At 32.0% G+C, this 26964-nt stretch overlaps 9 protein-coding genes across 9 annotated transcripts; 7 read left to right on the top strand and 2 right to left on the bottom strand.

Moving 5' to 3' along the window:
* Positions 1-3378: 3378 nt before the first annotated feature.
* OCT59_028280 (uncharacterized protein) lies at positions 3379-4811 on the bottom strand (the record flags this gene model as incomplete). Its single annotated transcript, XM_066147187.1, has 4 exons — positions 3379-3705; positions 3782-4153; positions 4439-4593; positions 4694-4811. 4 exons carry the CDS (start codon positions 4809-4811, stop codon positions 3379-3381), a joined length of 972 nt encoding a protein of 323 aa, XP_065993922.1.
* Positions 4812-13422: 8611 nt separating this feature from the next.
* OCT59_028279 (uncharacterized protein) lies at positions 13423-14531 on the top strand (the record flags this gene model as incomplete). Its single annotated transcript, XM_066147186.1, has 3 exons — positions 13423-13610; positions 14101-14150; positions 14233-14531. The coding sequence occupies 3 exons, from the start codon at positions 13423-13425 to the stop codon at positions 14529-14531; spliced, it is 537 nt and encodes a 178-aa protein (XP_065993921.1).
* Positions 14532-17305: 2774 nt separating this feature from the next.
* Positions 17306-18379, top strand: OCT59_028278 (uncharacterized protein; the record flags this gene model as incomplete). Its single annotated transcript, XM_066147184.1, has 1 exon — positions 17306-18379. One exon carries the CDS (start codon positions 17306-17308, stop codon positions 18377-18379), a length of 1074 nt encoding a protein of 357 aa, XP_065993920.1.
* A 71-nt stretch (positions 18380-18450) lies between these two features.
* Positions 18451-19086, top strand: OCT59_028277 (uncharacterized protein; the record flags this gene model as incomplete). Its single annotated transcript, XM_066147183.1, has 1 exon — positions 18451-19086. One exon carries the CDS (start codon positions 18451-18453, stop codon positions 19084-19086), a length of 636 nt encoding a protein of 211 aa, XP_065993919.1.
* A 1764-nt stretch (positions 19087-20850) lies between these two features.
* OCT59_028276 (uncharacterized protein) lies at positions 20851-22069 on the top strand (the record flags this gene model as incomplete). The annotated part of the gene is made up of 2 exons (XM_066147182.1): positions 20851-21729; positions 21803-22069. 2 exons carry the CDS (start codon positions 20851-20853, stop codon positions 22067-22069), a joined length of 1146 nt encoding a protein of 381 aa, XP_065993918.1.
* A 711-nt stretch (positions 22070-22780) lies between these two features.
* OCT59_028275 (uncharacterized protein) lies at positions 22781-23125 on the top strand (the record flags this gene model as incomplete). Its single annotated transcript, XM_025324119.2, has 1 exon — positions 22781-23125. The coding sequence occupies one exon, from the start codon at positions 22781-22783 to the stop codon at positions 23123-23125; it is 345 nt and encodes a 114-aa protein (XP_025188053.2).
* A 161-nt stretch (positions 23126-23286) lies between these two features.
* On the bottom strand, positions 23287-23568 carry OCT59_028274 (uncharacterized protein; the record flags this gene model as incomplete). The annotated part of the gene is made up of 1 exon (XM_066147181.1): positions 23287-23568. The coding sequence occupies one exon, from the start codon at positions 23566-23568 to the stop codon at positions 23287-23289; it is 282 nt and encodes a 93-aa protein (XP_065993917.1).
* A 178-nt stretch (positions 23569-23746) lies between these two features.
* OCT59_028273 (uncharacterized protein) lies at positions 23747-24184 on the top strand (the record flags this gene model as incomplete). Its single annotated transcript, XM_066147180.1, has 1 exon — positions 23747-24184. One exon carries the CDS (start codon positions 23747-23749, stop codon positions 24182-24184), a length of 438 nt encoding a protein of 145 aa, XP_065993916.1.
* A 94-nt stretch (positions 24185-24278) lies between these two features.
* Positions 24279-25202, top strand: OCT59_028272 (uncharacterized protein; the record flags this gene model as incomplete). Its single annotated transcript, XM_066147179.1, has 1 exon — positions 24279-25202. The coding sequence occupies one exon, from the start codon at positions 24279-24281 to the stop codon at positions 25200-25202; it is 924 nt and encodes a 307-aa protein (XP_065993915.1).
* Positions 25203-26964: the final 1762 nt, after the last annotated feature.

Raw genomic sequence — 26964 nt, 5'->3', positions numbered from 1 at the left:
GGCACCTCCCATATAAGAACTCCCCTTCTTAAGGCACACATTTTTTAGTCCGGATTTTTTTATATATAAAATACCCCTTTTATAATCACTTTATTAGTTATAAGTACAATCACACCAAACGTTGGTCCCATATTATAGTAAATATATGTAAAATTCCCCCTGCATAAGCACACAAATCACGTGATTTATAAAATAACTGTGCGTTTCATTTTATTATTTTGTTGTTTTACCATGAGGAAAAATTTAAGTTTTTTATTTTTCAAAAATTCAATGGTTTTAAGTATATTTTACATATAAACTTTTTTACTTAATTATTATTATATATATATATATATATATAATCACGTTTACTTAAAAATTTATATATGTGTGATTATATATTTAACCCTTACCAATAGGCACACCTCATTATAATCACACCATTGGATGGTCCCGAGGGGTGTGATTGTAGAGGGGGCTGACTGTAGAATGTGAATAAAAAAAATAGATCAGAAAAAAAATATCGTACTTTTTTTTTTTTTCTTAAAAAATGCCACTACTTTGAAAATATAGTAAAGAGAGACTTACAAAACATCCATATTGTGCCCATATAGTTCGAATAAAAAAGGTTATTTGTCATTGTGGCAAAGTTATCAAATTGGGTCATCGCTATGATGAAACTTTCTTAAATATTCATGTTAGTGGTAAAGGATGTTTGGCTAAGCAAGGAGTTCAGTCAATTCTAAATTTTTTTAAACCAATATTTAAATTTAAAAAAATTAAAATTGATAATGAAGTTAGTAGTGCTGAAGAATGGGAAAGTGGTGATGATGAAGGAATGGATGATGATAATTTGTTTAATGTTGATGCAATAAGTGATGTTAAAAATGATTGTGAGAATGAAGTTTTAAGCGATGATGATATGATAATCTCATCAAACAATAAACGAAAACCTTGCCCCAGTCTTAGATCTTATATTATCTCTGAATATATTAGTCGTACTCCTGCTCAATTTGGTGGGACCAGAAGAATTGAAGTTATTGCAAAGGAACTTTTTCCAAGTCTTTTTTCCAACAAATTTTTCATGTAAGAAGTTGGATTGTTCATAAAAACGTCGGTTGAATCGTCAATTATATGTAAAAGCAGTGTGGAAAATTGATCGTGATTGTAAGTCAATATTGCTTTTAATTATATAACTGATACAACCATGTGAAAAAAAATTGATTAATTATTTTTATTAATTCAATTAAAGGTAATTGTGTTCGATCTATGGAGTGTGAGGGATATACCAATCAAAATATTTGTAACCAATGTCTTAGTTTAAAATACAATAAAATTTTACAAAATCGAATTGCTATAGTGAAACCATCCGTTTCAAAACTGAAACATACTCCAAAACATTATTTTGAAAATGATCCTCTAAAAAATTATCTGAAATATTCTGACCTTGCCACCATTTGGTTAATGATCAAGATAATGAATCTAATACAGCATCTGATGTTTGGATAAAGTTGGCAGAAAAAGGCATCCAAGGTGTTTTTGATAAAAAGCCAGTTTTTGAGAGTCTTTGTAATGTTATGTTACAAGCTGTAATTTGAAAAGAAAAAAATATATCCACACGAAATTTGAAATATACTAAAGAATTCAAAAATTTTCTCATAATTCTTGGTACCTTTAGCCCACGTGTGTTAAATTTATTCCGACAAAATCTACAAGGGTTAACAATTCAAAGTATTAGGTATGAAAACATTTGTAATACATCAGGAAATTATATAGTGCGAAAAGTTGCGCAAGTTTACACATCATAATATTTCGTAAGCTTTCAGACCCGCCGCAAGTTTGCGTAAGCGTAATATTTTGTAACTTTTTAAAATATTTCGAAATATTACGATATGCAAAGCTTCGTAATTTTACGATTTGTAATATTCCGTAATTTTGCGGTTCGCAATATTTCGTAATTTTACATAATATTTTGTAAGTTTTCAGACCCGCCGCAAGTTTGCGTAAGTGTAATATTTTGTAACTTTTTAAAATATTTCGAAATATTACTGTATGCAAGGCTTCGTAATTTTACGATTTGTAATATTCCGTAATTTTACTGCGTAATACTTCGCAACTTTTTAAAATATTTCGAAATTCTATGATGCGTAATGTTCCATAATTTGACGATTCGTAATATTCTGTGATTTTACACAACTTAATATTTCGTAATATTTCAAAATATTTCGATAAATAATACTTCATTTTCTGTACTATAAGTTTATATAATGTATGTTTTATTAGATATAATCATAAAAAATTACAAGTATTTATTAATATATACAGAATACATAAAAGTAAAAAAAGAAAGAGTAGAGTAACAATATTATTAGACGTAAAAAGAAGAGAAACAGCTATAGTAACGTTAGTATTAGATATAAAGATAAAAGAAATATTGTTATTATTGTTAGTATTAAGGTAAAAAGAGTTAAAGAAACAGTAAAAGGAGTAAAAGAAACATGGATATTATCGTTAGTATTAAAGTACAAGTAAAAAGAAATAAAGGAAACGTAGATAGTATTGTTAGTATTACGACATAAAGTAACAAAGAAGTAAAAAAAAATGCGTTAATATTAAAATAATTAGTATTAATAAATAAATATTTCTATACCTGCAAAGTAATTGAACAAAAGAATAAAGAAATAAAGAGAAAGGAAAAAATAAACATGTTGTTAGTATTGTTAGTATCGTTAGTATTAAAGTACAAGTAAAAAGGAATAAAGGAAACATGGATATTATTGTTAGTATTACGATACAAAATAACAAAGAGGTAAAAAAAAATGAAAATAATTAGTATTAATAAACAAATATTTCTATACCTGCAAAGCAATAAATTATGAAATATATGTAAATATATTGTATATAATTAAAGAAATAATAGAAAGAAGAGACAAAAAAATTAAAAATATTGAACAAAAGAATAAAGAAATAAGAAACAAAAATAAATAAGACAAAAACACGTGCATGATTAAATGATTAAATGATTAAATCACATGCAAGGATCAGCCTAATTTGATTGGCCAGAAAATACGATATCGTAAAATTACGGAAATCCGCATTTTAAAAAATCACAGAAATTGTATATGCACAATTACTAAATATTATCCCCTCGTGATAAATTAAAAATTATCAACACAAATTCAACACAAATTTAACAAATTTAACGAAATTTGGCCAAAATTAACAAATTTTTACCAGAATTATCAACACAAATTGAACACAAATTGAACACAAATTTCAGCCACGATTTATTTATGTCACACCCGTGTTGTTAAGAATTAATAACCATTTTATTTATTAAAACTATATTAATTATGGTAAAAAAATGCTATTACGTGTGATATATATAAAAAATAATATTTATTTTTTATGCAACCCATAATTCTCTAATAAACTATTTACATACCGACCTTCCTCCTCTGTGTTATAAGAGTCAATAGAAAGTATATCATCGTCAGCTATGCCATCATTGGCCGCACCATCATTGGCCGCACCATCGTTGGCCGCACCATCGTTGGCCGCATCATCGTTAGCCGCACCATCGTTAGGCCTACCATCGTTAGTCACACCATCATCAGCCGCACCTGCTCTATCGTCAGCTGCTCTATCACCACCATCGTCTACATCATTACCATCATGAGAATCATCGTCCGAATGTGTAAATTTATCCCTATTTTCCAACTTTTGCTAAAAATCAATAAATAAATAAATAAACTGTAATTCAAATAATTCACATTTTGCAAATTGTAAATTAAAAACTTACTAAGTTGTTGATTATCTTCGACTTTATTATACTTTCGCTCATTTGAATGTTTTGATTATTAGGATTTAAGTACGTTTCACATATGCTAATCGCATACGCTATTTGTGTTTTTGAGGGATTTTTATTTTCTTTTCGCAACTTATCAATTATCAGCGACATATATGTCATAGGTTGCCCATCTTTAACCTTTTTAAATAGGTTATTGTAACATCTTTTCACCTCCGCCTTACTCTTCCATTCCTGAATCTTTGACGGACTAGCCTGAGTGTTAATAGACGGTAATTTATGCCCAGTCGCTTCGAAAACAGAATACATAACGTCTTTAACTCTAGACGTGAACGTCCCTCGTATGCTTCTATGTTGTTGTACTAACTATTAAAAAAAAATGTTAGTATGAAATTTAATAAAATTCATAATTGCTTTAACTTACAGTCGGGGCAATTTTTTTTTCGAAAAAAATAATCCATTGATTTTTTTGAACTGGCGCATAAATTCCGGATTTTTGTCTTTTAAATATTTTTCGGTAGCGAGTTTGTACTCGTCTTGCGAAGGATAAACAAAATTTTCAAATAAAATTTTCGACACCTTCTTAACGAGCTCCTAATCAAACGAGGTTAGCATTTCAGGTTTACATTAAATAATATTCATCTTTATTACCTTTACATACTCCGGATCTATTGTATTATTATTATTTTTGTTATTATCATTGAGCTTTTTTTCTATGCTCGAGAGACGGGTTTCGAGATTTTTTTGTCCGGTGATAAGAACTTCAAGCTTAGAAATTATCTGCGAATTGGTTCTTAATAGTTTTTCTATTGTTTTTTTTATTAACTTTAACAATAAAATATAATTTAACTATATATTATATAATTTCTTTTATAAAGAATATGATACATATTATGTCATATATACCATCAACACTATCATCGGATATTCTCACTCGCTTCTCAGCTTCGCTACCCTCAGTACTACGTTTTGAAAATCTTTCATTATTGTCAATTCTTCGTTTCTCGCCACGCTTTGTAGCCATTATGATAATAAATTTGAAATGAAAATATGAGAAAAAGGAGGAAATATATGAGAAAAAAGAGGAAATATATGAGAAAAAGGTGAACTAGAAAATTCGAAAAGGATGAGGAAAAAGGGGGAAATACATGAATCAGAAATTCAGAAAAAGGAGGCAAGCTGTCATAAGGTAATTTCCGCCATTCTATACTAAAAAAGAAAAAAAACTTGCGAAATATTGCGAAAAATGGATTAACTAATGCGAAATATTACGAAAAATGAATGTACTAATGCAAAAATTTTGCATCGTGATATTACGAAAAAATATTGTAACACTTTCATAAGAGAACTTTAAAAAAAAACTCTCGTAAAAGCACATAGTACAATCGAAATATTAATCAAATCCAATTTATAAAAAAATAATATGTTACACATGTTGGGGCTTTTATGCATGGAAAAAAAAAGTTGCAGCCAGTGAACTCATTTGGCTGATCAGATTGATAGTGATCTTGAGCGCTTATAACCTGATTATCGCATAAATTTGTGGCTGATCATCCGTCCATTATTGTAAAAGTGATTTGCCGTGTTAAGCCAATAAATTTGCGGCTAATTATCAGATGATTAGCCGATTGAATAAGCCATCTGAATTCTTACAGCCCGTTACAGCAAATTCAAAATATGCGAAACACTCAGCACTTTTGCTGTCAGATTCACTTGGCAGGTTGCCGGCAAATTGAAATAGTAAATAAAATAATAAACAATATTTATATGGTACATCATAGACTTGTTACATTTATTTTTAGATTTGCCAACCCACGAACTCGGCAAGTTCCCGACAGCAAAATTGCTGAGTGTTTCGCATATTTTAAATTTTGCTATAATGCGTAAAATTGTGAATGATTCCGCGATATTAGCCACCAGATTCTTACAGCCAGTTCCATTCATTAATGCGTAAATTTGCGTAGTCGTGTCTATTCAAATAACTCAATCAATTGTAATCCATTCAATTAATTCATTAAATTTTTACAATGAATTTGCAATATAATTTTATTAGCACACATAATCTCATATAAATTAAATAGCGAATTGATACTTTTCATCAAATTTGACGCGTTAATTTAGTAACATGAGTTTCAAATGCCCCCTTTGTATGCGAATATTCAGTCAACGCTTTGCATATACTCAACACGCCCAAAAATGCTTAAAAAATGTAAAAGTAGAAGTAGAAGATGATGATGATAATAATGATAGTGAAAAATATAGCAGTGAAATGGATACAAGAAGTAATCTAAGTAGTGAATATGAAAATGATAAAGTTGAGGTAATTATGTTATTCCAGATTATTCTTTTTAAAGAAAAAGCTCAAATTATACTAACTCATTTTGGTTTATAATTTTAGGTGGATGATGATAATAATGTACAAAATATGTCATTTGACAGTATTGGAAGTGCAATATCAGAGATGAGCCTTGAAGATAGTAACTTTGAAAATATATTAGATTCATCTGAAGAGCCTGAAATTTTTGAAGAACCCAAAAATCTCAATACCAAAACTTGCACAGAATTTCCTAATGATGCTTATAAAGATCTAATGTTATTAGTAACGAAATATAAAATAAACAATAAAGGTGGTAATGAAATAATACGTTTTTTTTATAAACATTCAAATCTTACAGAATCACCATTACCAAAAAATATTGAACAGGGACGAGCATTTATGAATAATATGAAGTTTTCTAATTTAGAATTTAGTAAAGTTCTTATAACAAAACATAAGGATAAAGATTATTTTCTTTATTATCAAAACTTAATACAGTGCATCAAAAATATCTTAACTGTTCCTGACATAACACAAAATTTTGCGCTATCTTACGAAAACTATGAGGTAAATAGTAAATATTAGTTAATTCAATAATTTAAATAATATTTATTTTAATTTATTTATATTATTTTATAGTATAATAGAAAAAGTATTTACAGTGAACAAAACACTGGAAAATGGTGGAAAACTACGCAAGAATCCTTACCTACTGGTTCCAAATTATTATCAATTATTTTATATTCAGATGCAACAACTACAGATACATTAGGAAAAAGTCAATTGCATCCAATATATATTTCATTAGGCAATATCCCAATATGGTGTCGTAATAAACAGGATGCAAAGCAACTTTTGGGATATTTACCAATTTTAGAAGCTGCAAATAAAGATCTGGTTCGTGATACCTTTCATAAATCTTTACATCATTTACTAGAACCAATTATTTTATTAAAAGATGGTATAGACCTTTTTATAAATAATGAAAATACCTGGTTTTATCCTAGAGTTTCAACTATTATTGCAGATTGGCCAGAAGCCGCAAGTTTTTGTTTAGTTTATAAATCCTCCAATTCAAGCCTTCCATGTCACTCCTGTTTAATTAAAAGGGACAATCTTGCAAATATAAACTTATCGGTTAATGATGTAATACTAAGAACTCATGATGAAATGCGTAAATATTTTGAAAATGATACACAAAAATCTGTTTGCATAGAATCTGTACCTAATTTTTTTTGGGATTTGCCGTAAGTATGCAAAAGTAGAAATAATTATAATAACATATATATATATTAATTATAAATATTTATATTATCAAGGAATATAAATATCTACTTGGCTACTGTTCCTGACAGAATGCATCATTTAGATTTGGGTTTATTTCGTTATCAAATTATCTTCACGTGCGATATCTTAAAATTGCAACATGTTAATAGTAATAAATTAGTTGAAGAAGTAGATCGCCGTCTAGCAGCAATTCCACGTTTTTCCGCCATTAAAATTTTTTCCAATGGACTGCAGTCAATTGCAAGATTAACTGCTAATGAATATCGAAGTTTGATGAAAGTCATGATATTTGTTATTGATAATTTATATGATGAAAATAATAACGAAGTAGATAATTTTGTAAATAATGATGATCTTGTGAAATTGTACAAATATTGGAATGAAATGTATATTTTAAGTAGATATGAAGAATTTAGTGAAAGTGACTTGGAGAAATTTAATGTATGTATTAAAATTTTAGTAAAATCGAAAATTTAAATTAAATAAATTAAATTAACATTTAAATTTTAGGATGCAATACATAGATGGGCGCGGATGTTTGTCAAGGCTTTTAAATTTGTTTCTCCTTCCAATTTGAAGTTGCCTAAATTGCATTCATGGGTTTATCACATTATTGACTCAATACGATCTTATGGCGCAATAAATGGCTATACCACAGAAACTTACGAAAGTCTCCACAAATATTTCGTTAAAATACCCTACCGAATTAGCAATAAAAAAGATGTCGAACCTCAGCTTTTACGAACTGTAAGTATTTGGAAATTTATTTATTGTATATATTTATTATATAACTTAAGATGGAAATTAAATTAATCGATAAAACGTCAAGCAATATCTATTAGAATGTCTCAACATTCAGTGAATCCGGCAAAAACACCTCGCACTTGTAAATTTTCTGCAAGACTCTTTGATTTCTCTTTACAAGATGCAAATACATTTTTTAATGAAAAAAAAGATTCCGTAGACAATAAAATGCAGACCGGTTTTGCTAGATTTATAAGTTGTCTGAATTCATATCTAGATTTACTTGATAAGTTCACAATTATTGGTGAAACCCGAATAAACATATACGGATCGGTAATACTGGAAAATGGTGCCATAATGCGTGCCACAAACAGGTATCATAATAAAGTATGGTTTAGCGACATAGCTATTTCAATGGATTCTGAAGAATCAAATGATTATATATCAGACAAAGGACTTTGTTATGGACAGGTATTTTTCCAATTTATGTAATAATTTATTATAAAGTATTAATAAATATTTATTATTTATAGGCCTTATTGTTAGCAGAAGTATTAACAGACCCACCGCTAAATCTCGCATTAATTCAATGGTACGATTTTAAATCTAAAAGGAACCCATATTTATATGGATGTCCTCCCTTAAAATTGATAGAATTATATAACTTTGTAGCTATAGAGTCTATACATGGTGTCGTTCACATAGTACCCCGATTTGATAAACAAAATGAATATTTCGTAAATAAATATATTTTTTAGTCACTTGATATAGGAGTTTTGATTTATTTTAATAAAATTATATTCTTAAAGAATTTATGGTCACGTTTCCCATATCATAAATAAAATGCAGATTTATTTATTTAATTATTAACAACACGGGTGTGACATAAATAAATCGTGACTGAAATTTGTGTTCAATTTGTGTTCAATTTGTGTTGATAATTCTGGTAAAAAATTATTAATTTTGGCCAAATTTCGTTAAATTTGTTAAATTTGTGTTGAGTTTGTGTTGAATTTGTGTTGCGTAATTTTTTATTTATCACAAAGGGATGATATTTAGTAATTGCATGTACGACGTACAAGATTTTTTTTTATGATTTTTTTAAGAAATGTATGCAAAATATTTAATCAGAATTAAAGATGTAGTATGTAATTGATAATTACTACCTTATGTTGTAATAGTAAGGGTTGCAATCTATTACTACTTTTAAAGTTAAAGTGTTGTAATATTACAACACTTATGATTATTCAAAAATTTTCTTTTTGAAAAATAAAAATTACAAAAATAAGTTTTTATAGAATAAATATCATTATAAAAAGAAATAATTAATATATTATAATACATATTTGTATAATTAAAAATAATTACAACACTATATAATAATTACAATTTTAATAGTATTATAATACTATATAATAATTATAATATTGTATTGCAATTACAACAAAAGTGTTGTATGTATGTTGTAATAGTTGCAACCTTACAACCTTTTAAAAATAATTACATATCACATCTTTAATCAGAATATAATTGTTTTATTTTTAAATATGATATATTGATGATTTTTTTTTTAAAAAAAAAAATTGATTTTTTTAAAATTCAATAGAATGTGCTAATAATAAATTGGTTTATTTTTAAATATAATATATTGATATTTATATTTAAATAACCAAAATATGTACATGATTTTTAATTATTTTTAATTGAAATCAAACTAAGATTTTTTTTTAAAAAAAATTAAAATAAATTAAGTGATTTATATTTATATTTAGAATCATGATATTTATATTTAGATAATCCATATCCGCATGAGATTTAATTAATATGTTTAATGATGAAAAGTCTAATAAATTAAATTTTAATTGAAACGAGAAATAAAATCAAACCAAAGAGGTATTGTTCAAATTTTATTTAAAGTGACATTTTATGACTTTCTTTCAAATTTTTACTCATCCCAAAATCAAATTACTAATAATACCTCGCCACACACGTCGTCATTCCCATTATAACGTCCATTGGAACTGGGCTATGATGGACGAAACATTGACGTACGCCGAGACGGCCGTCGTTTTCTGTACCAATATTAATGGTAGAAGCGCTTAAAGGAATTTTACAATTTCTGTTGCCAATAGGTTCATATGACTAATATCTATAATTTCTTTAAGAAAGAATTTAAATTCAAATTAACCAATCCATTTAATTGAATCAGAATAAATAGAATATTTCGAACGAGGGTTTCCGGGCAACAGTGCAGCCAAAAGTGGAGGAACCTCGTCAGGGGATTACCATGTAAGTAAATAAATAACATTACATTCATATAAATTAAATGTATTTACTGAATATTCAAACTGATTTTGATATTTAGAACTATGTCCTTTATCGTAATGGTAACCCTGGGCGGCGGCTGTGGACGCGTACCGGCGCAAGATATTATCGCGAATTTAGAACGAGATTTTGGGAGAGGCCGGGTAATTATACTATAATAAAATTTATAATTAATATTTACGTTCATGTTTTAAATTTGATAAATTTGATCAATTTTAGTCACGCGTGATGATCGTAGGGCAAGAAGAAACTTACCTACGTATCGTAGAAGAAGATAATTATTTTTATTTTTTTATTATTTATTAAGTGAGTAGCTAGGCCCAGTCCGTACCAAATATCGGCTGGAGACTCACGTTTTTTTTGGGCTGTGACTGATACTGACGTCCACGCCATACAGCCTGGATACTATTTTATAAAATAGTAGTGAACAAGTATCAAATGTGTATTTTTTTTATTAAGTTATAATAAAAATTAGAATTTACTTTAATTTTTAACATAAAAATTGTAAATAATAAAAAATTCGTAAATAAAAATAAATTTGCTTTCCCAAACTTAAAAAAAAAGGTGTTTATATAAAAAAAAGGTGTTTATATTATTTTTGATTATTCAATAGTATTACATGCCCCTTGTATACGTTCTACTGCATATGCAGTTTACAATCTCGTAAATTTTTGAAATATTTCAACCGTAATATTACGCAGGTTTACAGTTTCGTAAATTTGCAGAATATTTTGACCGTAATATTACGCAGGTTTACAGTTTCGTAAATTTTTGAAATATTTTAACCGTAATATTACGCAGGTTTACAGTTTCGTAAATTTTCGAAATATTTCAACCGTAATATTACGCAGGTTTACAGTTTCGTAAATTTTCAAAATATTTTAACCGTAATATTACGCAGGTTTACAGTTTCGTAAATTTTCGAAATATTTTAACCGTAATATTACGCAGGTTTACAGTTTCGTAAATTTTCGAAATATTTCAACCGTAATATTACGCAGGTTTACAGTTTCGTAAATTTTCGAAATATTTCAACCGTAATATTACGCAGGTTTACAGTTTCGTAAATTTGCAGAATATTTTGACCGTAATATTGCGTAAATCTTACGATATTGAAAACTTACGTAATATTTTAACCGTAATATCACATAAATCTTACGAAATTGTAAACTTACGTAATATTTTGAAATTTTTTGAAATATTATGCCATAAACTTTCGTAAACTTACAAAATCGTAAACTTACGCAATTTTTCGCGCTATAAAATTTCCTGATGTATACTTATTATATTAAATATATTATTATAACAATTTCTTACTTCTAGGCATTTGCGTTCTAATTCCAAAGATATGCTAACAGATCCAAATCTTTGTTTCGAAAATGTGGCTCAGTTCAAACGATTTTTGAACTCTATTGGTTATGATGGGCCAATCGCAGCCATGACAGACAATACCAAACTGAAACTCCGTCTTCGCTATTCTTCACAGATGGGATGCATTATTGGCTCTACATTCTCAAATAATGAAACAAATATTAAAACATATAATGATATTTCGATCACAATTGATAAAATCAAAAAAAATAATGCTGTTGCCAAATATGTAAGAGTATATATATTGCAAGTAAGTTAAAACTGTAATTAATACATTTGCATTAATATCGGTTATTGATGATTAAAATCATATATTAGGTTCCATTGCCAAAATTCCCTTCCGTTATTATTGCTCTTCTTTCTAATCTTGGATCTGATAAAACGGAATCAATATTGGACATACATACATTACTTCTAGATTTTGCGCAAGAACTTAAATTACATATAATTTCGATTGGATCTGATAGTGCTCAAGTTGAGTTTAATGCGCAAAATCAAGTTCAATAAATATCAACTTCCAGTAGACTTAGAATTAGTTATTCACCATACAATATTGATTTCAATTGTCCGATTTTTCCAAATATTGGACCAGTAATACAAGTTCAGGACCCTAAACATGCTAAAAAAATAGGATGTAATGCAGCAATATCAGGTGCTCGAGTTCTTTCACTTAATCATTCTACCGTGGGATTTGGCCATTTTACAAAATTGCTTACTCACCCTGAAAGTCCTATGTATAAATGTGATATATATATATAAACTTAACCGACAAGATGATGGTGCTGCTTATCGAATTTTCTGTCCTAAAAATCTGAAATGTTGTCTCGATCCTAATAATAAAATCAAACCTGAATTTGAAGAAACATTTGTATATCTATTTATAATTGGTATGTATTCCCGATTTTATAATAAAAAATATGAATTGAAATTGATTACCTTTTATTATTGATGTAGGCGAATTGGTTGATAGTTATTTGAATCGAAATATTACTTCTATTGAACGAATAAGAATGGTGATGATATCCTACTTTTTTTTACGAATTTGGTGATTTCATATAAATACATTAGCACGAAAATACCCTAAATTCATTTCCTCTAACCAGAATTTTATTGCATCTCAAATATTTGCAATACTTACTTTATTGGCTGAATCAATGGTTTTACTCGTAAAAGCTCATAGAGATTTCTATAATCAATATCCTCTTGTTTCTTGAATACATGACTCAGAAGCATGTGAGCATTTTTTTGGTGCAGCAAGACAAGTCAACGCCGATTTTGACTTTGCAGAGTTGTTAGATATGGTACCAAAAATAAAACATTATACTAAAGCATTAAATTCGAAGGAAATATCTTTTAATAAAGATAAATCTGTACGTGAAGGTAAGTAAAATGATTTTTGTATGTATTATAATTTATATCAGTACATTTAAAAATAAGTTATTTAATTTTAGGGTATCAGTTTGAATATAATCAAAATTTTATCAAAAATGATCAAATTAATCTATTACGAACCTGGCCAGATGATGATCAAATTCGTCATACATTTGATTAATCACGTCAAATAGCATGTAATCTTGCTGAATATTTGGAAATGTTAACACCTGATATTATACCTATTAATTCACTTTGGCCTTATGTCTTAATAACACCTAATGATATAGAAATTTCTGGTTCAAATGATAAATACATGCAGGATAGGGAGAATTCGAATGAAAACTTATCTAATTGTGGTCTTTCTCAAATAATTAGTCATGCTGCTAATGAAGTGGATCTTTTGAGGTAAAGAGAAAATGAAAGAAATAAAATGGATATAAATGATGAAAGTAAAAACTCATCATTAAATGAATGCAAAAAACAACTTTCTTTTATTGATATGGTTGAAATAGAAACTTCAAAAAACATGATTAGCACAGGTTACTATATTTTATTTACATATTTTAAACTTTTTTAAAAATATTTAAATTTTTTTTTAATTTTAAGATTTCGATAATGTGATATTTGTCACTAAAAATGGAATTGATATTCAAGAAATGGTTTATCAACGTGAAAAGCATAATGCTTATACTTCTCGAAATATTGAATGGACAATCAAGACAAATAATACAAGAATAATCAATTCAGATTTAATTAATCCAAATCAAGCAAATCATATTGTATCATTTTTTACTAAAAATGAAAATGCAGAAATGTGATTTGTTAAACAGCAAGAAAAAAGATGGAAAAATGAACGAAAACTTGTAAGTCAATCTATTGCTAATATTTACAAAAGTAAATTATCAGATAAAAAACAAAAAATTTTATCTAGTAATCAAAGTTTAAGTAAGTTTAAATTAAAATAATTTTATATTAATATTTATTAAAATTTTACTTTTGGACTAACTTTTAATTTAATTGTTTATAGTTAAAAACATAGAGTATGCAAATATTAATCATAATAATCCTCTTAATGAACAAAATTATGTTATAGCTTATTTTGGAGTACAACTTTGTATCGGACAAGTAATTTCTAGTTTTTATGAAGCTTATGGATATCATTCTTATAATCAGGAACCAATTACTGATATTGAAAATATATCATATTTAACTCTTAAAGTTTTTACTCCTATTATTCGTAATATTTTTTCAGCTAAAATAGAAGAAGGTCAAGTTTTAATTACACACCAATGTCCAAAGAATGTTCTTTATCATTTAGATATATAGGATATACAAAATTTTGATAATACTCTTCAATTATTAGGTAAAGCAAAAACTTATTATGATTTTTTTAAACAAAAAGAAATAATTCATATAATTACACAAAACTAATGTGATAATTAGATATTGAAGAAATTTTATTAGTATAAATAAAAAATAATTTTGATTATATATAAACTCACATCTGAAATTGTATAATTTATAATAAAATTTAAACTTATATGATGATTTTGTATAAAGCTTTTAATAAAATTAAGTGTATAAAGTTATATTAAAATTTTGAGTCTAGATCTGAGTTATATATGTATTCTTCGGGGTCCTATTAGTACCAACTTTAAAGAAAAAAGGAGAGAAAACGAAAAGAAAGAAGAAAAAACTTACATCAAGACCGTCTATCAAGTCAAAGAAATTAGTAGTTAACAGTCTATTAGACTGTTAACTACTTGCTATATAATGTTACCTACTTATGGGTATAATGTTACCTACTTTCTTGTTTTCGTGCTCTATGGCCTTTTTTATTGCTTTATTGCTATCTACTTGATTTTATTATTTTGTAGCTTTTTTATTGCTTTGTAGATATTTATTTGATTTTATTGCTCTATTTCTTTTTTATTACCTTCTAACTATCTGCTTATTTTCAATGGTCTGTGCTCATTTTATTAATAAAGAGCTATTTATTTGTTTACCTGCTTCTGGGTCTCTTTGGTTGCCTGTTAAGGTGTCGAGGCTTATTCTTTACTTATTTTGTTGTGCTAATGCCGAAATACGTAAAAAAATATCACGTCGGGCTAAGCAGTGGTTCGATCTAGATCCGCGATTAATTTCGGCCGGCACTATGCCATAATTTCGGCCGATCTTTTAGACACATGATTTGAGGTTCCAACTTGGTGCCATGGTAGTGACCTGGTAGCTACTGTGGAACTGCCATGGAACTGGTAGGGAACTGGTAGTTTGCCAGCTTGGATGCCGAAATATTATGTCTAAAGAACTGGCCGAATTTATGGAGCGATTTTTGACTGCGCCTTACTGCGCCGGTCACGTGATCCTGTTCGGCGTCCGAACACCCTCACATAGTTACGGGATAGTGACGGGAATGTTCTGGGAATGTTTCCGGAACCCAATATATATGCATTTGTGCCACATATTTTTTGTATCTAGAATTGGAGGTGCATATGTATTATCTTGGCCTGACCCATTTGATTGCCGGAAGTGCACCAACTATTGCCTATTAGTTGCCGGTATATTGGCGGGATGTTGTAAGCACTTCCGAGGTCCGATCATGGTTTAATCTGGGTCGGAGATAATGTGTATGCTACTTTTTTGAGTGTCCATAGGGAAATTTTTCTATGGACGCTTCTATGGACAATTATGGTATCGTTTTTGGGGATTTTAAGTTTATTGCTTCTTTTCTTCTATATTTGTCCCTAGTGTCCATAGTGTCCATAGTAAAAGTAAAGTTGTAGGGAAATTTTCGAAACTTTTCCTATGCTATAAATGTTCCATTATATGCGATCATTTTTTATGCTATATGGGTGGTATATGTGTAATATATGCTATGCTAAAAATAAAAAAAAAAGTTAAGAGATCCGATTTTTTCTATGGTCATTATGGTCGCTATGGTCACCCATCTGTAAAGCCTTCCAGAGATCTAAAAGCATCAAAAACCCTACTTCTGACGTCCATAGTCTGATTTTTTTCTATGGTCACTATCGGTCACCCATCTGGATGGCTTTCCAGGAATCTAAACTGCCCAAAACCTACTTCCGACGTCCATAGAAGCATTCATAGTCCGATTTTTTTCTATGGACAACTTTCTAAGGCCAGTTCTGTATTGTATCAAACCTTTTAATTTTATCGAGCCGAATTTATGAATAATGTCGCAAAATAATCTCTTGATTTGTAGCTCTATTTTTTTCTTCAGCTGAGGCAGTGTGTATGCTATTTTTTGAGCGTCACTAGTGTCATCAGTTAGTATACGGAACTAGTGACAGAACTAGTGACACGTTCGTTATACTTCTTGAGGTTATTATGCTATTTCATTTCTTTCTTGATTAGTGTCACTAGTGTCACTAGTAAAAGAGTAATAAATTCTGAAAAAAAAAACGAATTTTTTCTATGCTATCTTCTATGATGTATATATATTATGGTATGATATATGTATAGTGTATATATGCTATAAAAAAATAAAAAAAAGTTAAGGAACTCAGATTTTTCTAGTGACGCTAGTGACACTGGTGACACTCATCGAGAAAGATTTCTTTCAGCTTAGAATTCTTAAAGAGCCTATCGTCTGCGTCACTGGCTTCTGTCACCAGCTTTTTTTTCTAGTGACACGATCCCAAAGGGATCCACTAGTGATAAGTTGTATTATTTTTGTTTACCTCTAAATTACCTACCAGTATCTCCGCCGAAGCCAACTTAGCCTGCTTTTTCTGATGATAATGCTCCCTTGATCTATGTTTTTTTGCATGTGTATCGCAATAGTCATATTTGGATCTTGTATTCTCTTCACACCCGGGTTCTTTGCAAGGAACTTGCCTAGATTTTCGATGGACTTTACATCCCTTTGGATGATAGCATCTCCGATTGCACACTTCTCCAGTCCTAAGAATATATGGACAATAATAAAAATTCCAGAGTGTCACCTTTTTTCCGCCTCCCATTTGTATATATCAATTAATAATGTCGGGGAATTATTTTCATTTTAAACTTTTTTCTTGTGAATAATATACCTCGAGATTTGGTATAACTATAAATTATCGTAAATTGCTTGAGAAAAAATGACCGAACATTCTGAGCTTTCAGAGTTCCTCTCCGACGCCTCCGCCCCATGTGGGTTTAAAGCCTCCGATGTAGGTCAATACCAATATAAAATTCGTGATGATAGCGTCAGACCAAGACAATTCCTTGGCGCAGATAACGAGGACGAAATAGAGGCCATACTCGCAGAACGTGAAGGCCATTCCTTACACGAAATCATCGATGGTGATGAACCACTCCGCCCCATTATAGATTTTGACTTACTAGTAGAAGCATTAAATGCTATTACCCCCAAGCTTTCAAGCGGTCAGGCAAAAAATTTACTTTGTCGCGCCTTTAGAGATATTTGCCTAGAAATATTCCCAGAATGGGATAAAGAAACTATGTCTATTGCCGAAAGTAGTGATGAGAAAAAAATATCTCTACATGTCTTAACTTTCAGCATGAGACTTCCAAATATCGCTAAGGTTTCAGCTTTCACCGAACTTGTTCGCAAGAAACTTCCAGCAGGATTACAGAAAAAAAGGATAATTGATAATATAGCAAATATAGGTTCTTTCAAATCTTTCTCCTTGCGGATGCTTGGAACGCCCAAATATGATAAAAAAACAGACAAACATGTTCGTATAAAAAAAGCTATTCGTCCAAAAGATGGATCCATCTTTGACTTTATGATTCGTCCGCCCAATGATGATTCCAGAATCATTGATAGTCCTCTTTTGACTGTTTCAGAGCCAGAAGTTAAGAGATGCCCGATCAAAGGAAATGAAAATACTGATGCCAATATCGAAAATGATCAGGCTGAATTCGATTTCATAGAAACATTACTTAGAGATAATTCTATCGAAGGTTATACTCTCTCATTTCCTTCAGATAACATCCCTGACTTATTTCCATTAGTACGCAACTCCCCATCGCACTGTCCAATATGTGATCGGGAACATGAAAGTGATAATGCATATATCCTACGAAATAAAAAAACATATAGATTTTATTGCCATCGTGCAAACCATGAAAGAGAACCTGGAACTAGAAATCCCTCAGTAAGGCTTACTATTAGCGAGACAGCCTTAGATAGGGAAAAAAACTTCTGAGTCCAGTAAGATTAGAACAACCCAGAATTTCGAACCCAAATGATCGTTTTGTATGGTGGGACTTAATATGTATGTGTACTTCAGGTAGTAAATTCTCCCGCGCTGAAGTTTATAAAGCAATCCAATCAACCGTTGCCTATATTCAATTGGATAAGCCAGTCTGGATATTAAAACATAGGGATCCAGAAAATGGGCTTTACTTTGGTATGGGAGCCGAACTAAAACTTGCCAAGTTTGTGATTAAAATAATCGAATATGGAGGTGAAGCAGTGAAGTTAAAATCATTGATAGACCAGGCAGTTATTAAAGGTCTAATAGTTTACGCAAATTATGATTTCCTCCCATATCCCATAAGCGTTCCTCAACCAAACACAGAATTTTTTAACCTTTTCCTAGGATTTTTGGCTAAGCCAGCGATGGATATTAACAAAGAAATTATGGATCTGATCCTTTGGCATGTAAGAAATATAATTTGCGATGGGAATGAAGTCCTTAATGAGTATATCTGGAACTGGTGGGCCCTTTTAGTGCAGAAACCACAACAGAAGCCCCGATCAATCTTAGTACTAAAATCCACTCTACAACAGTGTGGAAAAAATATTATTACAGATTTTATTGGAGATAAAGTCTTAGGACCACATCTTCATTTCGCAACATCGGATTTAGAAAAAATTCTTGGGCGGTTTAATAGCGCCATTCAAGCTTGAAAACTTATCATTATGAATGAGACTGGAATGTCTAGTGGGGAATGGTATAAGTTTAACGAACATCTCAAATCTCTCATAACAGAAGGAAGAGTTGCTATAGAACGTAAAGGTCTTGAAACTAAACGATTAAAAGACTTCACCGGGTATATGATTACTAGTAATCAGGATGCGCCACTCAAAATAGACATAGGTGATTCTCGTGTAGTTTGTTTTAATGTCTCTACACGCTGTAGAGGAAATACAAAGTATTTCAAAAGACTAGGAAATATACTTGACCATTCTGATGCGCCTGGCATAGTTATGAAATATCTTCTTAGTCGTGACCTTTCAGATTTTGAGCCACAGGAAATTCCTAATACTAAAATGAAAAAAGATATAATGCGAGACCAACTTCCCAATCCCATTCGATTTATTATTGACCATATTGGATCCTGGGCTGAGAATAGTATAGTCAAGACAGGTCGAACATTATTATATCAAAAATATCTTGAATGGTGTGGGGATAATGGTGAAAAGCCATTTTCTAATAACATTTTCGGCAAGAAGCTATCAGAGAAAAATATTATTGAATGTAAACAGGGACGAGTGGGTGGTGGGAAAAGAGAATGGCAATACATTCTCGACCGCTCCAAGATCATAGCTAAGCTCCATGAATCTGGCCTAGGTGATATGGAAGAATTTTCCGATACACCTATCGAAGATACACCTCAACCTGTCTTACCCGAAAATGAGACAGCAGACATACCTATATTTAATGTGCCGGAAATTATCCCTCCCAAAATAATCTCACCTTTTCCAGAAAAGAATACGCCTCCACTTAGTACTAGTAAAGATAAGAAGGCGAATAAACAGGACGATTTGACCCAATCTCTTTTTGACTATATGGCAGAAGATACACGTGCTCCGGTCGCCTCAACATCTGGCACATCCGAGACTTCTAAAACAGCTGAGCCACTAATCGATGGTCCTGAGACTAGCAAGCATCCTGAGTCAGATGAGCCTATTTGTGAAGTAGTGTATACGCCTTCTAAAGAAACAAATGTCAAGCGCGATTCTTCTAAGCCTATCAATGAAGTATCGTCTGCCATACTTTTGGCCAGAGCTCAGCGAGATGAGCGTCTCAGAAAAAGGGCAGTCGAACTTGGTGAGGATCCAGATGTCTTCGTAACCATTACCGAAAAAGACAGGCTCGATTCCATTACATTTCGGGATAGGATGGAAACTGATTCACGAATGTGTGGTTGGGCAGAAGAGTTAGAAGAAGATCCCAAAGAATATATGGACATGAAAGTACGGGAAAGATTAATAGGAGAAGAAATTATCCGTCGTGGGCTCGAGGATGATGGAGTTACATCCTCCTGGCTTGATACTGACGAGAAATGGAAAAAAACAGTAAGCATACTCCAGGAGAATGGTATGCTTTGGTAAAAAGCGAATAAGAAGCCGGTTTATAGGTGAGGTGTTTGGGTAAGAGGGTCTATTTATTCTTTACAACTAGGCGATATAAAATTCCAAATTATTATTATTTTTTTTTCGCATATCATATCTACCCACAATTTTCAAATATATATAAAAGATATCCCGGCCGGAACTCGTGGCCTCATAGAGAGCCCGCAATAAGTTATAATATTCTTTTTGCCCACCGACCATGAGTGGGGGCCGTCGTTTACTAAAATAAACGCAATCATCGGAATATTTTTTTTCGAATTAAACTTTTTCTATGTATGTATAAGTAGATAACAAATATAACTACTTATTGTCAGCATGGCTACCAGAAAAACAATCCCGAAGACTCGAAAGCTGAAAACTAATAACTTTGTTACGATTTTAGAACAGCACCTAGATAAGTATAATTTGTCGGCCAACTCCACCTTAGAACAATTGAGAGAACATGCTCCAGAACTTAATGCTCAACTACATGATTGGACAGACCGCAAGAGCATTAAAAATCTCCTTGTCAGAGGTACTAAAAAAAGAAAAGCATTTAGCAAAGAGCAGATAGGGGTTCTCGTGCCGGACAAAAGAAAGGAAAAGCTCACCATAGAAGAAAGGGCAAAATACTGTGCTAAGGCCGGTACTGCTTTGGACATTTTCGCCCATCATTTGGAGTTAGGTCCGAAAAATAAAGATGAAAATGAAATCGTTGCTGGTGCCTCGCGTCAGTCAACATTCCGTGTGAAGTTAGCAGAAGGTGGGGTAGATACCGCAACTATTGATACCTTTGCTAAAGATCCAAAACTTATTCAAGAGTCTAATAAAATTCAGAAAGAACGAACTGATGAGACAATGGCTAACTCGGATGGAATCCCCCCACACTTCTCTTTAGCGAGGGTATGTGAAAGGCTTCAAAATATAGATACTTCTAAAATACCTAATCGAGAGAATCTCGCAGATGTGATTGTGATGTTGAGCATGAGACCTTCAGAAGTATCATCTCTTCAGATTATGCACTATGAACCAGAATCCGAGGATCCGCCCGCATGGTATAAAAGGGGTTATACTTGGTATTGCATAGGTTATAAAAAGGATAAGGGGAAGAAGGACCCACGACGATTTCTCTCTATGGAAAAGGATCCAGAACGTGCAAGGGAATTGCTTATCTGGATTCAAGAGGCAATTAAGGCTGGAAAGTTACGTGATCCCGTCAATACACGATAAAAATGGGAAACGTAATATTGGTAATGTTAGAAGCTTTAATGAATTCTTAAAACAAAAGCCTTATAAGTCTCTCCCAAAGGATTTAAGAAAAATAGGAGGTAAGCACGCTTGCAGGACTCATGGTGGACCCAAATCGACCCCTCAGCATCTTAGCAATCTTACAAAAATCGCATTAAGACATTATATAGGTCTCGATGCTGGAAATAATTATTCTAAAGGTGATACGGAAACAGAAGACTCAGAATCTGATCACAACCCAGAGCCAGAATCGGAGTCTGCAGAAAATGATGAAATATCTGATATTATCAATATGTATAGTTACTAGCAACGCGCCTTCGGCAAATTTTGTTAGGTCCCAAAATTTATGATTGAGGGGTATTTTTTTCACATATCCTATCTATCTGCAAATTTCAAATTGGCCGTAAGATATCGCATGGCTATTACAAAAGCAACCCCAAAGGCCCGAAAACCCAAAACAAATAACTTTAAATCGATCCTAGAGCAGTTTTCAGAAAAATATAACTTATCTGCCAAGTCCAGTCCAAAGCAACTGAGTAAACACAACAAAGAGCTTGGTGCTTCATTACAGGGTTGGGAGGCCCGCAAATGTGTCAAGATCTCCTAACCGGCGCAAATATAGTAAAAAAGAAGAAAGTCTCGTACCAGATAAAAGAAAGGAGAAGTTTACTATAGAGAAAAGGGCAGAATATTGTGCCAAGACTGGTAATAAGTGGGATATTCGCATATAGTATAAATTTAGGACCGAAAAATAATGATAAAAAAGAAGTCATAGCAGGCGCTTCACGTCAATATCGATTTCGTGAAAAATTAGTAAAAGCCGGAGTGAATCCCAAGATTATTAATAGCTATGCCAAAGATCCAGACCTTATCCGAAGATCTAACAGAATTCAAAAAGAGTATCGACAGCTACGTGAGCTCTTCGACGAAAACTAATCACAATAGGTGGGCTAGACATCATTTATTAATTTTATTTTTTCGTCCAGACAAGATATAGCATATTATAAAGTATCGTAAAATGGTAACCGATCAAAAGCATTCATCCGATAGTATAGCTAGCGAGCAGGGAGTTATCCCAAATACAGAAAAATTAGCCCGATTATTGGAGGCAGATAAGCAAAATGTAGAAGCATATAGTGCGCTTTCCAGTATAAGAGAGGCACTAAAGAAACAATTCGAAGATTGTCATTCCCAAAATAATACTTTAGAAAAGAGGGTAAAAAGACTGGAAAAAGACATAAGATCCTTAAAAATCGAATTTGGGGATCTGGACGAATGTGTGGATAGGGAAACTGTGGTCGACATAATACATGAAATAGTTCCCTCGCTTATTGGTAAAAAAGGGTCGAGAGGCGCCGTATGAGGAGCTTCCTCCTATTCGTCTGAATCTTCTGAAGGATCTGATTCGGTCGAGACAATTGTGATAAGAAAGAGCGAGGATATCCCTCATAAGCAACGAAGGAAGGCACGACTAAGAAAGGTTAAACGGTTAGTAGTTTGAAGTGGGTTGATGAGTCAAGCACTTTACATATTTTCGATCAAAGATATTAAGTTTAATTTATAAATAATCAAAATGGAAAGTGACCCAAAGCATTTGACGGCCTTAACTAATATCCCGCCCAATTCTACTTCGTCCAAGTCTAGTTCATCTGAATCAAGCTCATCCGAGACTAGTTCGTCTGAGTCTAGTTCGTCATCTGAGAGTAGTTCGTCTAAATCAAGTTCTTCATCCGAGAGTAGTTCATCTGAATCCAGCTCATCCGAATCCAGTTCATCCGATTCTGACATTGATGTAATAGTAAACATGATTAAGTATCAAAGGATTCGGGAGCGCCTAGCCCGAAAGAAAGATCAGGAGAAAAATGCATATAATAAAAAATCTTGATCTAAGCTAATTGATAGAAAGCAGTGATTATCGGCGGACTAGGCTCAGAATGTTTTTTTTTCTGATTAAAGATACAGTAACTATAAAAACTAACCCATTATGAAAATAGATAGCCTGTCACCTAAAGGATACGATACATTTAATTGGCTGGATCAAAATTGGCCTCCAACTTCACCAATATTGGAACCTGAAAAAGGTAAAGATAGCCCAGTACCGGTTCAAGATAACCAATTACTAAATGAATTTTTTGAGGCGTATAAGGAATATAAGGAATACACCTCATTATCAGGTCTGGATTTACGTAAAGCAGAGATGGAAAAAGGGTTCTTCAGAGGCCTCAATCAAGAGGCAAAGATCCGGTTTGCCCATAAGGAACCTTCGGATCCTCTAAATAGGTTATATGTAATTTTAGTTAAATTAGATGTTCCACTTTATCTGAAATTGCAGATACTAACCGGTAGTGATCCGAATTTGATTCGATCTGAAGTGATCCAATGTCTCGAGAACAGGCGAGGAGGAAATGAACACCTGTCTTAGTTTCCCATCCGGTAGATCCAGTTTTTTCGGACCACTACCAGCTCGGCTAATTTATTTTTTCGATTAAAGATACATCATATAATACAGACTATTTATGGCGCAAACAAGCATCTTTTATTTACCAGAAGTACTAGAACATATTTTACATTTCTTATTGATAGATAAATCTCTCTATCCCGCTCTATATGTTTCCCGATTGTGGTACAGATGCGGTGCTCCTATTCTATGGAGGCGTATTGAGCTAAAGGGAGGGGAAGCAGAGGATCGAACTCGATTAGAAAGATTTTTAAAAATAGTACCCGGAGGAGGAAGAAAGCCAGTTTATAGCTCAAAACTAACTCATCTTAAAATAACACGCTATCCTTCACTTTCAAATAAAAAAATCAAAGGCATTGTACACACATTCCCAAATATAATTCATTTAAATTTCGAAGGGAGTACAGACGACCGTTTTGGTAAAACTCTAAAGCTAATAGCAAAGTCATACCCAAATTTGGAGTATCTTAATATATCTACTTTACACGGATTTAAATCAGAAAGCGATATAGGTTTATCTGCAATCGCAAATTCATGCCACAAACTAGAATATCTAAATATTTCGGGTCATACAGGGTTTTCTGAAATAATAATTTGTAATGTTATTTGCTCCTGCCCGAGGCTCCAACAACTTGACCTTAGCTATTGTGAAATTACTGATATAACTATTGAAGAAATTGCTAGATCATGTCCCAATTTAAAATATCTTAATTTAGGGGGGTGTTATAAAATTAGCAAAGAAGCCGTAAATAAGCTAAATCCAAATGTCCACATAGAGAATTTCGAGGAAACTTTATCACCTCCCGATCTCATTAGAGCAGTTAGAAATCATCTTATACAGAACAACGTTTTTAGTAGACAGATTTTAGCTCAGGGACTTCAGCGCCTCTTAGATTTAAGTATGCGAGATAATTTGCAGTGGTATTCCGATCCAGGGTTGGCTAGATCAATAGTCCGGAGCAGTGATCTTCAGCTCGGATGAATTTGCTGGGCCACTCCTGTGCGACAAAAAATAAGTGGATCATCAGACAGGTCTTGTGCGACAGCCGTTAAGGCGCTAAAGCATATTAATTTTCGCATATACTGAAAAGAAGCTATGCACGCTACCAGTACTTTATTTTTTATTAAGTATAATTGATCTACAATATTAGCAAAATGTTTGATGAGGATATAGATGCTGAGAAGGAGAAAGCCTTCAATGAATTTACCAAAGAATATGGACAGAGAGAAGAGGATTGGACTATTTATGATGATTGGCACGACTGGGATGACCTTTTTTGTGAAATTAAGACCCATTGGAACACAAAAGTGGTCAAGTATTGGAGAGAGAAAATACTTAAGCGATTTGTATATAGTCTACCCAGTGTAAGTAATCCAACGTCATTATTCCATGTACTCTTACAATCCAATGTTATTTATCTCCCACAAATAATAAGTCTAATAGAATTACCATATTATCCACTTGAACTTCGATCAGAAATATGGGGTCCCTCCAGGACCTGGCCGGATGGTATATATTGGTCAGTCCGAGGTCAATGATCTGGTCCCTTTAAGACCTCTTCAGCTCGGAAGAATTTGCTGGGCCACAGATTGTGCTACAGAAAAATAAGTGGATCATCAGTTAGGTCTGTACGACATATTAATTTCGCATATATATTCGAAAAAAAAAATATATACTAACCAGTACCTCTATTTTTTCCCCAAACCAACATGAGAAAAATGTGAAAGGAGGTCTACATGCAACACAGGACCAACTCTAAAAGTAAATAGTGCTGACAAAAGCATATGTTATGAAAGGCTAGTGGAGTCGCAATTCCGAGATCAGCAGGCGTAAAGCCAACTATGTCTCTCCGGTAGATCTACATGTGAAAAGGTATGAGGGTTCCGTTTACATATGCTTTCATGGAACTCTTGGCATCAGACGACAATACTAATTACGCCTCATACCTCCTTATCTTTTTCCCAGCAAGATATAAAGCATGTAGAGGTATGTGGAAGTTCAGCCAACTTTCCGCAAAAATATTCCTGTAAAATAGTTTCACTAGCGTAGCTAACGCAAAATAAGGTATGTATATGCCAGAAGTTATGTATGTATGGGAATGAGTTTTTCTCACCATGGGTCTTGTATTTAGGAATCAAAAATGACCGATGAAAACATTACTCTCAATTGTCTTATTGTTCCTATAGGAGAACTTGTGAATATTCCATGCATTAAAGTAATGCAGGCAATTTCAATTCGCAAAAATGGAAGTTATATTGACCTTCAGACTGCAATTAGAAGCAGATTGGGGGCACCATTTAATAATATCATTCTCAAAAAAATTTGTATAATTCAAGCCGGTGGTATTGAAAAGGAAATGGATGGGTATGAGGACACTATTTCCGATTATTTTTCTGAGGAACCTAAAGCAGAGCACTTCCATATCACTGTATACCCCTAGTAGTAAGAATTTTTCATTCGTATCATGTAGCGATATATTCGCAATTTTATGTATTGTAGGCCGGCTTCCGGCAACTTTTTTTATTTCATAAATAAAATATTATTTACGTGGTCCTTTCAGGATCTGTTCTTCTTGAAAAATGTCACGTGTAATGATGTAACATAATCGCCTGACAATCCTGTACTACATCTTAATTGCATATATATTGGGCAAATGCATTATGAATCGATACAAAAAATCTATCATTTCTCTCCGAGCGCTTTACACCGGAAACCAAAATACTTTTATATCCATAAACCAGCT

This window comes from Rhizophagus irregularis, chromosome 8 (genome assembly GCF_026210795.1).
Source record: "Rhizophagus irregularis chromosome 8, complete sequence".
In the NCBI taxonomy this organism is placed as follows: Eukaryota; Fungi; Glomeromycota; class Glomeromycetes; order Glomerales; family Glomeraceae; genus Rhizophagus; species Rhizophagus irregularis.
Note: the sequence above shows the minus strand (reverse complement) of the source record. Positions and strands in the feature narration are given on the sequence as shown.